At 38.9% G+C, this 14,733-nt stretch overlaps 1 protein-coding gene across 1 annotated transcript in view; it reads left to right on the forward strand.

The window, feature by feature from the left end:
* Positions 1–14,733, forward strand: part of lasp1 (LIM and SH3 protein 1) — a 66,217-nt gene that overhangs the window by 17,720 nt on the left and 33,764 nt on the right. The window contains exon 2 of the mRNA XM_061981286.1: positions 9,859–9,953. Coding sequence (XP_061837270.1) covers positions 9,859–9,953 — 95 coding nt within the window. The remainder of the gene's footprint in view (positions 1–9,858; positions 9,954–14,733) is intronic.

The following is a 14,733-nucleotide window of genomic DNA, read 5'->3' on the forward strand; positions in this document are numbered from 1 at the left end:
CATTTATTTACATTTCCGTGTGGTTTGGGAAGTGTGATGATTGCACGCTAAGCACATTTATGGGCTTGGTGTGTCATATCATATTAGTGTCTGCTTACTTTAAGCAGCCCAGACAGTCCGTTTTAGCAGCATGCTAGGCTATTAACAGTGTCCAGATGTCAACTACTTTTGTCTTCAGGCTTACGTTGCCTGCACGAAACAACACTCACCAGACTAAGCAGCTGCAACAAAACTTTATCGTTGTATTAAATTAGTGTGGACGATGCGAGGTTGACTGAGCATGTTTGCTCATGAGTGGACACACAAATATAACCTACTTAGAGTACATGTAGTCTATATTCTTACACATGCCGACATGCCCTTGAGCTGTGAAGATGCAGGAAGACAGTGTAGTTTTTTTAATGACTGTTTCTAGGGCTCCATCTCTGCAGTGTCCTCATTTCCATCTGACTTCCAGGTCAATGTTCTGTAAGCAAACGCTTGCTTTCTTCCTTCAATCCTTCAAGCTGGACGGCTTCCGCTTTACACGTTTGAGAAGTTTTGCATGATCTCCAGTAAACACAATGACTTGACACAATGCAGTCTCCGTTAATTTGCATTTAATTAATTAGGAATGTATGATTCTGCAAAGCAAAATCTTGTTTTGCTTATAATTTACATTGCGATTTTATGCTTTTTTTTTTTTTTTTTACACACATGTTCAAAACCATGTGCTAATGTTTTACAGAAATCATACTTTTGTCTTTACCTTTTTTGTCCTTAATATCAGACTAGTCAGTATAAGAGATGTACAGTACAGGCCAAAAGTTTGGACACACTCATACAATGCGTTTTCTTTATTTTCATGACTATTTACATTGTAGATTGTCACTGAAGGCATCACAACTATGAATGAACACAATTAACAAAAAAAGGTGAAATAACTGACAACATGTTTTATATTCTAGTTTCTTCAAAGTAGCCACCCTTTGCTCTGATTACTTTTTCGCACACTCTTGGCATTCTCTTGATGAACTTCAAGAGGTAGTCACCTGAAATGGTTTTCACTTCACAGGTGGGCTTGAAGCTCATTGAGAGAATGCCAAGAGTGTGCAAAGCAGTAATCAGAGCAAAGTAAAGGAGTGACGTATGCCATAACGCAAGTTAGCAAATTTGTAGTTTTTTGTTTGGCCACCTTCCTCAAAGTGCCAGTAAAATCGATACAGATCCCTTCAGGCCATGACAGAGGTGTCATTCAACTAGTTGTAAGTTGATGTATCATCCCAAAAGTTATGAAAATATTTTATGAAGGTTGAAAAGTTACTTAGTGCTGGTTTAATAAATGATAACTTGAAATAAGTTTTGCAGTATTCACTACACCACTAATACTTTGTTTGCCACAGAATGTTTGTGATGACAAGCAAAATAACAAAATAACTTGTTCTCTTTACCCCTACAAAACGTACCAAAAAAAGAAGCAAAACCGTGCCCCTGTACTGTTTCACCTCTATTAAACACAATTATAAATATGAACAAAATGACTGTTGTCAGCTGTTAGAATATATTACCTCAATCAAACATGGCAGAAATGTCTGTTTGAACATATTGCGAGAGTAAATAGTAGGGATGCAACGGTACTCGCTATAAACCTGCACGAGACAATCCGTCTTTAATTAAATACATTTTAAAAAGTGATCAAGATCGGATAATATAAAAAAAATAATTGTGATAATTTTTTTCGCCATGTCACCTAGCCCTGGATGACACACCTTTGGGCTGAAGAGACACTTCTGCTCTATTTTTGAAAACAAACAAACACAATGGAGGGAGTACACAGCACTTAGACCAGTCTAGGCGCATTCATCACTCTGCTTTATAGTGTGTAGCGCCATTATCCAAATATGGTCTTTAGGAGTACGTGTCCATGTAAAAAATATGACAAACAAAAGACGACAGCCGGATAGATATTTATTTGGCGAAAGTAATGCGTGTCACAGGGTGTGCTAGTGTTTCAGAATTCAGGTTTTGCATGAGTGACGCTGAACCAGCATAGCTGGTGTGCTTGTGGTTTACGCGCCCAAGAGGAAGTACTCGACGGTGTTCCACTTTTGCAGGTGGACCAGGTTTGCCCCAATGGAATGTGGGATAGCAGGTTTTTGTGTGGCATATAAATGTTTGTCCAGTTAGGTCATATCAGCAGAGTACATGCAAAGGGGCAGTGTTGTTTGATCTGGTAGGGTTTCAAAGTCCGAGCTAACCAGAGCCTGATAGGACAACCTTTTCCCCCTGTGTAAATAGTGTATTTCAGCATTTACTGTCACAAAGGGCTGGACAATTATGGAAAAAATAATATTCACGATTATTTTGATTGATATTGAAATCAATTGTTCATTCATTTGAAGATATTAGTATTATTAATTGGACCACCAAAACTCAACTTTAAGTATTATTTAAAAGAACAACTGGATATAAATTAGTAACAAATAAACAACACGTAAAATAATAGTAACAAGTTAACAATCAACTAAAATAATACAAAAAACAATAACATTTAGTTTTTCCTTAAGTGTTTTTGATTTTTTTACCTTTTGCACTTATTTTACCACCATAGTTTGTGCTTTTTGTGTCATGAATAAAATTCTATATCAATCAATCAATCAAGCTTTATTTATACAGCCCTAATCACAAGTGTCTCAAAGGGCTTAACAAACTCATGCAACATCTCCTGATCTACACCCCCAAATGTTTGTTAATTAAATACAAAACTCCTCACTTTTATTTGTGCAATACATCTTTGGACAATTTTGACCAGTATTTTAAATCAAAGCATCATCATTTTGTAAATGTATCGATAATTACATTAAGTACATTATGCTTGTGGAAGGTACTTTATTTAAACCTTCATTTGGTTAGCGCATGTCAGAGTGAATGTTGCGCATAGCGATGTTATTGTGAAGAGGAAAAGTCTGGCTGTTTTAAAAGAGATTCAAGTGTGACTGCTGTCCTGTTGATCTTGCATCGATGATGTCATTCACAACAACACAAGCAAATGTGATGTGTTGGTGCACGGCTTGACGGGGCGGTTTAGTGTTTCGAGGATGAATGAGCAATATCCAGGATTTCCCCTTAAAATATTTCAGGGTTTCCCCTAAACTGGCAAGATACCTGTGGTGGTAAGGCGTGGTCATGGGCGTGGTCATCGTGACATCATCAAGTAATTAGCATAATGTTATGATGATATGATTTTCCTTAAAAGAGGCTAAAAAAATGTATACATTTAAAACAAATATGTTATTATTAATTAATATTGATATATATATTTTGAATCGTTTTGCCATATTTTCAATTGTTGCTTTTTTTTTTGTTTTTGTTTTTGACAGAGTTTTAGTGACTTTTTTTTATTTGCTCGAGTTGGACTTTCTCGCATTAAAAGCTGCCGCTGTCCTCTTAATATTTGCACATTTTGTAGATAGCATTAAGGGGAACCCCTGTAATTGAGTGTGGCGCGCCGCCACACCTTAAAAATGTTATTTATTTATTTTACTTGAAAACCAATTCAAGTAATATAATGTATTGTAGCCCCTAGACGAAATCACACAAAGTCTGACGCTAGTTTTAAATTGTATTAATAATCTTATGATAACAAACGACACAATTCCAACAGGTTTTACCTTCACTTTCGTCTCTGTTTGTCTGCGCTTCCCCCGACACACCACAACAGTTCCTCATTCTCCACCAATCACCTTTCAGGCACGGACAGTTTTATTACAAACTTGGTAAAAACTAACATCATATCCAAACCACACAAACATAAAACATGAACTGGTTGTTACAGTATGAATTGATATATATAGCCTATTATTTTCGCACTATTGACAAGTGATGTACCGAAAACCAAAAAAGTACCGAAAACAGTGCTGCTAAAAGCGGATATAAACAAAACGCATGGCATTGTCTGGATGCATTGTAAGCATGTCTATGATGTCATTTTAATATATCCCAGATTAAGGCTGGGCGATATATCGAGTTTGTAAGATATATCAATATATTTTTAAACAAGATATGAATTAAGAAAGTAGCGTAATATCGATATAATTTATTTCACGTTAAAATGACCAAACGCCGCGTATTTGTTGTGTTCCTTGTTCTCCCCCGCTGCCCCTCCATGGGCTACTAAACCCCTCCCCTTCCTTCTTCCAAGACGTGTTTGCACGTATAAGAACATCCATGATTGGTTGGTTGTTTACTATGATTAGTCATGATTGGTTAGGGACAGGCCAATCAGAGGCAAGATAGGGCGGGTCATCAAACCAGGAAGGGAAATCACAAAGTGCTTGACTGCAAATGTATTTTTTTATCTGAGTTTGATACATTTTGTATTATTTGCACAGCTATGTTATTTATTTGACATAGAAATAATATTTTTCTATTTTATTAATGTTATGTAATTCTGTACTACTTAAACAGTTTCTTTTCTGTGCTGTTAATACCCATCTTGACTAACTGAGTTAATAAAAGTGCCACTGACCGTTTACAGTACAGTTGTCATTCACTTCAATTTCACTGAATATCGCTCAAAAATGAATATCTTTATATGCATACTTTCACCCAAAAATATATATCGTGATATATATTAAATATCGAGTTTCAGTAAAAATATATCGAGATGTACTTTTTCGTCCATATCGCCCAGCTCTATCCCAGATATACCGGCGGAAAAAGTTCTACAAAATGTCCAAATATTAGGAGGACACTGGCAGCTTTTAAGGAGCGAGAAAGTTCAACTGAAACAACCGTGACGTCATGCTCGCTGCAGCTCGCCTCTTGTCAGGTACACCGAGGGACATAAATAAGTACATTCTATAACACCAGAAGAAGATTTTAGATTTGTTGCGAGTTGTTTTTAATAAAAATGTCATTAAAAGTATCTAGACCAGGGGTGCTCATTACGTCGATCGCGAGCTACCGGTCGATCTCGGAGGGTGTGTCAGTCGATCACCAGCCAGGCATTAAAATAATAGTCCTAAAAATGAGCGATCATAAATCTTCACTATGACGTCACTTTCGTCACTTGATTGACATTCACGGAACCAGAGGGTCTTCTGAGATGACGCTGGCTGCTGCCAGCTCATTAAAATTACCGACTGGAAGGCGAGAAACACTTTATTTCAACAGACTCTGGCGCCGTACCAGTCGTCAAAACTCCAAAGACCGACTGCACAGTTGCACAGTTGCGCTAACAAAACGAGTCTCAGAAAGCTGGCGTGCACAAGCTAGCAAGCTACGGAGTTTGCCGACAATGTATTTCTTGTAAAGTGTATACAAAGGAGTACGGAAGCTGGACAAATAAGATGCCAAAAACCAACCACTTTCATGTGGTATTGGACAGAAAGGAGGACTTTTTTCTCCTCCATTCGAAAATGCGGACGTTTTTAGCACCACTGTCTGATTCCTATCAATGCAAGTCATCACAATCAGGTAATACACCAACTTATATTCTTGTCTTCATGAAAGAAAGGAATCTATATGTGTTAAACATGCCTGTATTATCTTTAAACACCTTAACTTGTTAACAATATTAACTATATGTGTTAAACATGCCTGCATTATCTTTAAACACCTTTAACTTATTAACAATATTAACTATTTGTGTTAAACATGCTTGTATTATCATTAAACACCTTTAACTTGTTAACAATATTAACTATATGTGTTAAACATGCTTGTATTATCTTTAAACACCTTTAACTTATTAATAATATTAACTATATGTATTAAACATGCTTGTATTATCATTAAACACCTTTAACTTGTTAACAATATTAACTATATGTGTTAAACATACCTGCATTATCTTTAAACACCTTTAACTTATTAACAATATTAACTATATGTGTTAAACATGCTTGTATTATCATTAAACACCTTTAACTTGTTAACAATATTAACTATATGTGTTAAACATGCTTGTATTATCTTTAAACACCTTTAACTTATTAATAATATTAACTGTATGTATTAAACATGCTTGTATTATCATTAAACACCTTTAACTTGTTAACAATATTAATTATATGTATTAAACATGCTTGCATTATCTTTAAACACCTTTAACTTGTTAACAATATTAACTATATGTATGAAACATTCTTGTATTATCATTAAACACCTTTAATTTATTAACAATATTAACTATGTGTTAAACATGATTGCATTATCATTAAACACCTTTAATTTATTAACAATATTAACTATATGTGTTAAACATGCTTGCATGATCATTAAACACCTTTAACTTATTAACAAAAACATATATTTCATAAATAAGTAAATATAAATGATATATATGAATGAGGTAGATCCCCACGACTTGATCAATTGAAAAGTAGTTCGCCTGCAGAAAAAGTGTGAGCACCCCTGATCTAGACACTTGAAAAAATCGCAACAAAGCACAATAAGCAGCAATAATTGAAAATATGGCAAAATGTTAAAAATATATATTTTGTTAATACAAATTATTAATAACAGACATGTTTTTAAATTTATGTATACGTTTTTTGAGCCTTTTTTAAGAAATATATCATCATAGTAAATTATGCAACTTATTCTATGGTGACCACGCCCATTACCATGGCCTTGGCCACACCTCCACCACCGCAGGTAACTTGGCAGTCTAGGAGAAACAAACAAATGTTCCTTCTCCTCACTATGACAGCATTTCACTTCCATTTATGTCATTTATGTACTTTTCTGTGTTTAACAGCGGATTGCTAATTACTGGCCAATTCTGTGATTCCGTTCGTGGTTACGTTAACGCGGAAATCATATGGCCTCGCTTTTTAATTTAGTTTAGTGATTATTGATTAGGCATACTAGCGCTGTCTCAAATAAAAAGTCGCAACCATGGTGAGATCCAGAAAATAGTTAAGAAGCACTTTGTTAGAATTTTGCATTGATTTAATAATAAAAGTGCTTCACTTTTTTTTTTACACTTTTTTGTCCTTTGCTTAAAAACGCTTGCCATTTATCTCATGACTGTTTCATTTTTGCAGTCATGCAGTTACGACAGTTCAATAATAGCTAACATTCCCCGCTAAACTTGGCCAAATGGCAATCAGCTACGTAAGGGCATGATTTGCGTGTTTTGAGCAGGAAGAAGGCGAGATATATTGGGCATGTTGCACGTTCCAAAGTTAGCGCCTTGCATGCAGCCACCTATCCGTGACTTTTTGTTTTTGTTTTTACACTTGTATGGCAACTAAATGGTTTAAATGGACCTTTGAGAGGTCACCGTTGAACAGTAGCTGTGCAGAAAGTCACACTCCTTTCTATGTAGCTGTAGAAAACGGTGCGGCTGCAGACGTGGCAGCAAGCGCCACAGGAAGCACAGGAAAGGAAGCTGCAGATCCACAAGGGATTTGCCCTCCACAACAATGAAGCAACACATGCACTTGGCCTGCTGTCAACACTCTAGGTGGTCCTCTGCATCCACACATAGAGAAGCCCTTCTTATTGAAACCAGCCTGAAGCTAGATTGGCACTTGATTCAGTAACAAAGTGAAAATGCCGTGTGTGTTTAGCTGTGATTGTGTCCACTTGTCAGCTTTGTGCACATGATGGCAGCTTGGTTTATTGCCAACTGTGCAGCGGACTAGGTTGTCAAACTTAATGGCTGCACAAAACGGAAGTAGCAGGTTCTGCTTTACTGCGCCATGTTGGACAATGTCCTTCCATATTCGTGTTGACCACACGAGTCCTTTTCTTGCTTTTTTCCCCCATTGTGAGCAATGAAAGATAACAATAAAGAGGCCAAGTTAAGGACGTTTCCTGCCATTCCTTCTCTACCCTCGCCCTGTCTTTGCACTCTTCCTCCACCCTTCCTTCCTTCCATTGATGATAGCGTTGGTCTTTTCTCTCCGCCTTGGCCACCCCTCCCTTTTCTTGCTCTTTTTTTCTCCACATTTCCTCCCCTGTCTTCCCATTTCTCCCAGTCCTTCTCAATGCCTTGCTCAACCCTAAGACCGAAGACAGGCCCAGTGCCAGAGGAAGAAGGGAGAGGAGAGAGGACGGCTTGGGTGTTGGAAGGGCCTGTAGAGATTATGTCACATGGTGGTGTCAGAAAAGTAGTTTTGGATTATACCCTGTAACGATATGAACATTTCATGTCACGGTTGTTGTTATCGCGGTGTTGTTGAATCTGAAAAAGTACTTGAAAAGCTGATATCTTATGACCAATTAAAATAAATAGAAACCATTTAACATTTTTATTATGCTTCATTGATAGTATTTTAGTCTTAGTATTTTATCTGTTTTAATGCCGAAGTTTTTATTGCTATGAATATGTGTTTGTACTGTAGCATTTTAAGATGCATTTGAATTAAGTGTGTAACAAATAAAATCTATTAATATTATTTATTATTTTTGGTGGGCATCTTAAGCTGTTCAGCAGTCCTTGAACGTACACCATAAAAACACCTCTGTCTCGTAATCTTTTGAGTTTGTTTACATGTTAGCGTTTAAGTTAGAGAGCTGGTCCTAGTCAGTACGTGAATTGATCAAAGTACAGTCATCAGTCACAATTTTTCAATAATTTTCATTTAAAGTGGTAATAGGCACAAGGGTTAGTGCATCTGCCTCACAATACGAAGGTCCTGAGTAGTCCTGAGTTCAATCCCGGGCTCGGGATCTTTCTGTGTGGAGTTTGCATGTTTTCCCCGTGACTGCGTGGGTTCCCTCCGGGTACTCCGGCTTCCTCCCACCTACAAAGACATGCACCTGGGGATAGGTTGATGGGCAACACTAAATTGGCCCTAGTGTGTGAATGTGAGTGTGAATGTTGTTTGTCTATCTGTGTTGGCCCTGTGATGAGGTGGCGACTTGTCCAGGGTGTACCCCGCCTTCTGCCTGAATGCAGCTGAGATAGGCTCCAGCGCCCCCCGCCACTCCTAAAGGGACAAGCAGTAGAAAATGGATGGATGGATGGAATACTAACCTTTTAAGAGTTTTACCGTGGTTATAATCAATACATTTTATTGTTACATCCCTATCCCAAACAGGGAAACTGCTTTTTTCTTTTCACATATTTCAGCCAGGTGATATTTTACATTCATTCATAGTTGAATAGCTAATTCAGGCCTGCATGCATCAGTCAGAATCGATTGTCGCTCATCTGCTCCATGGTTCTTGTGTTCATCGTCCAGTAATGGCAATGTTAGGGCAATCGATTCAAGTCTTGACGGAGATGAGAGAGTTTCCTTGTCCTCACCTGAGTGGGGAAGCGCTGGCTCATGGGGATAATTAACATTGGTGGCTAAGCTACACATGGGGGGGGGTGTGCAGACTTTTCCCACTGAGACCTGCATATAGCAAAATTTTAGCTGCGTGACAACCCTTTAGACACCCCTGCCCTAAATGGTTCATGTATCGGAATCAATAAAGCTTACATTTTTCCTTGTCATGTGTACGTTCCTTAAGACAGCTGATATTTTGACCTGAAATTGTCAGGACAAATTAAGATTTTAATTAACGCCTGCATTGACCCAGCATGTCGAAGTGGGATACGTCTTTACAATCGTACAAATCTGTAGAGGTCTCTTTGAAAGTATAGAAGGACAAATATGTTACATTCTCTTTTTAGTGCAACACAGCCAGCCAGCCCTGCCCTACAGAGCTATAAACAGCCACCATGCAATTTGCTTGCAAAATGTCTACTGCAAGCGACTGTTTCCACATCTACTTTGTCTGTATCTGGCCAAGTGAAACTTCACTCTACAATTAGCTTTTGTTTTGCTGCGCTCCATGTGTGACTCTGTTTGGAAATGTCTCCTGCTTCATTTATGTTGACATATTTTTGTCTCTCCCCCTCTCTGCTCCCAACAGTACTGGCATAAAGGATGCTTCACCTGCGAGGTCTGCAAAATGACTCTAAACATGACGAATTACAGAGGTTTCGAAAAGAGACCATACTGCAATGCGTAAGTTGTCACCTTGCATGCTTTTGTATGTGTGTGTGTCTGTGTGTCTATATCGTGTTATGCCTAGCACTCATGCCTCAGCTTGCATTAGTAAGCTTTAAATGTGTTGCATCTAAATGTGTTTGTGCATGTCGTTACCCAACACAAGACCCCTCTCTCGCTCCTCCTCTCTTGTTTATCCGGGGCTCTTCTAACCACCCCATCCCTCACAGTAAAGGCCTGTACATGTGCTGTGGGAAAGTTCCTCCCTCCCTTCCCTCCTCCGTGGTGAAAGGAATGGAGCTGGGCGGCGGGGGTGTGGGGGGGGCGTATAATCAACAAAGGAAATTCCTAAAGTTCCTCTCGAGTGATACAGGAGGACAGAGTGCCAACTAGCTTGTTCACTCATCCTCACACTCCACACTCAATCCTCATCAGGAATGTGTGGCATCTCCCATTAGAATGATGCTTCTTTTTCTCTGCATGTTTTGTTTTTTGAACAATAATTCGCAGCCATGAATCAAACTAGTGATGTCGCTCTTCTGCGGTATAATGCTAGCTAATAAACAGTTGTTATTAAAGGATTTGCCCTCCAGTTATTTGAGCCAGTGTCAAAATTAAACAACATCCCTATTTCCCCCTGCTTTAATAAGAAGCATATTTTTTGCTTCTTGCCCTACAATTCTTTTTCCTGCGTGAGGATTCAATTATTTTGGCTCCTGCTAGCGCCCGTTGACACACAGCTAAAATATGGTCTCCGAATGCTGTCCAACTTTTCCTCGTAAGTATTTTTTCCCTCTTGACTTTATTGTCCTGCAAATAAAAACTTGCCTTGTTTAAACAGTGCAATCATCGGATTTATAAAAGGCTTTAGAAGTTCCTCTAAATACAGTACAGGTGCATGTCAATAATTTAGAATATGGTGCAACTGGAGTTCAATTTACATTTTCAAGGAGAGCAATTAAAGCCCTGGGAAGTTTTTGCAATTAAATTGCTGATTAGTGTTAGTTTTGCCACTCACATTTTTTAAAGAGGAACCGCACTTACTTTGGAAGTTTGCCTATCATTCACAATCCCTTTATAAGACAATAACACGTTTTTCTTTTTTATGCATTCTATTTTATAAATACGTCCAATACGAGGCGGCTAACAATGCAGCTAATGAGTGTACGCCCTTGCGCCCATAAATCCCTCTAAAAAACATCCAAACAATTATTCATTTACATCACGTTACCTGAATATTAACCAAGTATTGGCAATATTGTTAATGTAAGCTCTAACGCTGACAAACTACTTTTAGCGGCACGGTGTTCACAGCTTATGCAGTTACAGTATTGACATATTGAGCTGCTACTGCTGCTGTATCAGCTCTGAGCTAGGGAAAGTTCATTGTAGATTATAAATCATGCCTCACAAGATTGTTGCCATAAATTGGTCAACTTTAACAGTCAACCTCAACCCGGCGATGACAAGAAAGACACAAAGACGCCCACTTTTTTATTTAATTTTTTTTGTTTTGTTAGACTGACAGGTGAATACAAGTGGCCTCGGGTTATGGACAAGTTCACATCCGACACAGTAATTGGTGCAACCCAAGTTGTATAGTGTAAGTCAGAATTTCTACCTAAAATATACATAATTTAACTATGAGGTCACTCACACTGCACAGAATACATGAAGGAATTTAAAATGCACAAAAAAGATTAAATACTAGAATTAAATAAATGAAACAATAACAAAAAAGAACTCCTTTTCTGAGACCATTACTTATATTACGTACTTTGTCCCTCACTGTGAAATCAACAATTTATGTGATGCCTCCGCTTTAAAATGCTACCACATCAGATGTTCTGCCATAAAAAGCAAGGTTTGCTCTGCAAATTGAAATGTTTCCATGCTTTTGTTGTTTTTAACCGCGTTTTGTTGCCAGTGGCCGGAGCCCTTTTTGTTCTTCACCAGTCACTCTGGCTCGATCATGTTTGTTTCTGTCTGGAAAAATAGGAGCAATGACGTCACCGACATTTTTGTCAAAATTGTCGACTATTCGTTGTTTTTGTGCATGTATGTTGTCTGGCAAAAAAACCAAAGATGATTGTGCAGTTGCATACCTGTAAACATTGACACAAAATTAACATTAATACTGTGACCCCGAAAGGGACAAGCGGTAGAAAATGGATGGGATGGACTTTGTGTCTAACTAGGGCTGGGCTTTATGGCTAAAAACTGTATCACGGTATAAGTGTTACATATCGGGAGACATCAATAATGGATTTTTTTTAATGACCTATCAGAATTAAGGAGCAGTAGAAAAATACATTAAATATAAATGTTTTTATTTAAAATTTAACCTTTCTCTGATTATAATCCCCTCTGGGGTTTCCTCTTAATGTACTTGATTTTTGGCGGTGCACCGCAGCAGCATATTAGCCGCCACGACTTAAAAATGTTTTTTTTTAATGTGAAAACAAATTAAAGTCATATAATGTTTTGTATCGATATCAGTTTGTTATCCAGCCCTTAACGTAGCACAACCAGCAAGCTAATGTATCTGTTTGAGTGTGTGTGTTGTAGTACTCGTCTATGAAATGTGTTAATAGTATGGAACAAAACCATCAAGAACCTCCTAGTTCATAAGGCTCGAAACCCAACGTCTTCCAAGCACAATGTCTGCGTCTGTGCTCTGTATCCTCGCATGATGAAGCTTGTAACCGACCACCACATGTTTGGACTGCCCGCGCAAGGCGAGCACAGATGTTACTAATGCTACTAACAACAATGGCTCTGTTCACTTTTGCTGGTGTGCGCCCCAGTCTGCATGGCGGTGTGACAGTGGGGCCCAGCTTGTGCTCTGCAAACAGCCATGGACTGGAGCAGCTCAATGGAATTGGATGTGCTTTACCCGCTCGCAGTCCATGAAAATGTTTCTCATGAATAGGGCCTCTTCATTATTGTTGTGACCTCCTCAACGTTTTTTTTTGTTTACCTCCATGAATGAGCGCGTGTTTTTAATATCTTGTGTAGGTAGTGCCTAACTGATTTTCCAAGGAACTTTGTGCATATGTAAACAGGGCTTTTAAAAATAGATATTTTTGCCAATTATTTGCACTGAGTAATATTGCAAGTATCAATATTTTCCTATGTCGATTGAGAATTTGTTGTATGGTAGTACCTTGCAGTCATCTATGACCATGCAATTTAGCTTTTGTAGAAATTCTTGTGAATATCTTCATTCATCCGGGTATTTGTATTCTCATTTAATCAACCCCAACAGGACATTTCAGGTTGCCTTACAAGAAGTTGTGCTTCTCATCCGAGAATGCTTCCTTCATCTGTTCATGCTCATGACTCGATGGGACAGCTCTAGTCTGAGGGGATGAGGCAGGATCTAAAGTATTTATCCTCTAAGGTAGTGAGACATGTCTCAGCAAGAATTGCTTCACTCTTGTGGTGCAAAACGACAGTTGTTATATCACATAATCTAAGCGACTGTTGTTTTGCACCACAACAGAGGATAATTACTTTGGTGCTGCACCATCATCATAGGGCCTGTCCCCACAGAACTGTTTTTCAGTGGAAATGGTGAAGATATATGGGCAGCACGGTGGAAGAGGGGTTAGTGCATCTGCCTCACAATACGAAGGTCCTGAGCGGGATCTTTCTGTGTGGAGTTTGCATGTTCTCCCCGTGATTGCGTGGGTACTCCGGCTTCCTCCCACCTCCAAAGACATGCACCTGGGGATAGGTTGATTAGCAACACTAAATTGGCCCTACTGTGTGAATGTTGTCTGTCTATCTGTGTTGGCCCTGCGATGAGGTGGCGACTTGTCCAGGGTGTACCCCGCCTTCTACCCGATTGTAGCTGAGATAGATTAACCTACTCAGTAGCCTAGTGGTTAGAGTGTCCGCCCTGAGATCGGTAGGTTGTGAGTTCAAACCCCGGCCGAGTCATACCAAAGACTATAAAAATGGGACCCATTACCTCCCTGCTTGGCACTCAGCATTAAGGGTTGGAATTGGGGGTTAAATCACCAAAAATGATTCCCTGGCGCGGCCACCGCTGCTGCCCACTGCTCCCCTCACCTCCCAGGGGGTGATCAAGGGTGATGGGTCAAAAGCAGAGAATAATTTCACCACACCTAGTGTGTGTGTGACAATCATTGGTACTTTAACTTTTAACTTTAGATAGGCTCCAGCGACCCCAAAAGGGACAAGCGGTAGAAAATTGATGGATGGATGGACGATGAAGATATGTACCGTTTCAGCCTTTTATTCCCATGCAAACTGCTTTTTTGTCTCCAGAGTGGGAAGGTCATTGTCGTTTCCATGGGGCGAAGGAAGCTGCCAGAGTACCCGAGAATGATGACGTCCCGGTCTGTCTCCGCCCCAGGCAGGGAGAAGGGGATTCATTTATTTTTTTAACCCAAAAACGAAACACAAACGTTTCTCTGTGGACATGCCTTTAGATTACAGCTGTCCTGTCTAGTAATGAGCATGAATTGAAGAAGTCTGCTAAGACGAGAGGCAAAATGTCTTCTGAGGGCGTGTCCCCACAGAAACGTTTGTGTTTCGTTTTTGTTTTGGGTTAAAAAAAATAAAATGCGTCCCACAGTCAAATAGTCCTATCAATAGTGAGTCACATCCAGGCGGAAACATTTTCTGGGTGAGAATGATGTAATACAGTGCCCTGCCATACAGTAAGTGGTGCTGGAAGCAAACAAAGCCATCGGAACCACCAAAACTATAGAAGAAGAAACCGTGCACGCGCATTAAGTTCTATTCTTTTATTTATTTTATTTTATTT

Source organism: Nerophis lumbriciformis, linkage group LG24, assembly GCF_033978685.3.
Source record: "Nerophis lumbriciformis linkage group LG24, RoL_Nlum_v2.1, whole genome shotgun sequence".
Taxonomy (NCBI): domain Eukaryota; kingdom Metazoa; phylum Chordata; class Actinopteri; order Syngnathiformes; family Syngnathidae; genus Nerophis; species Nerophis lumbriciformis.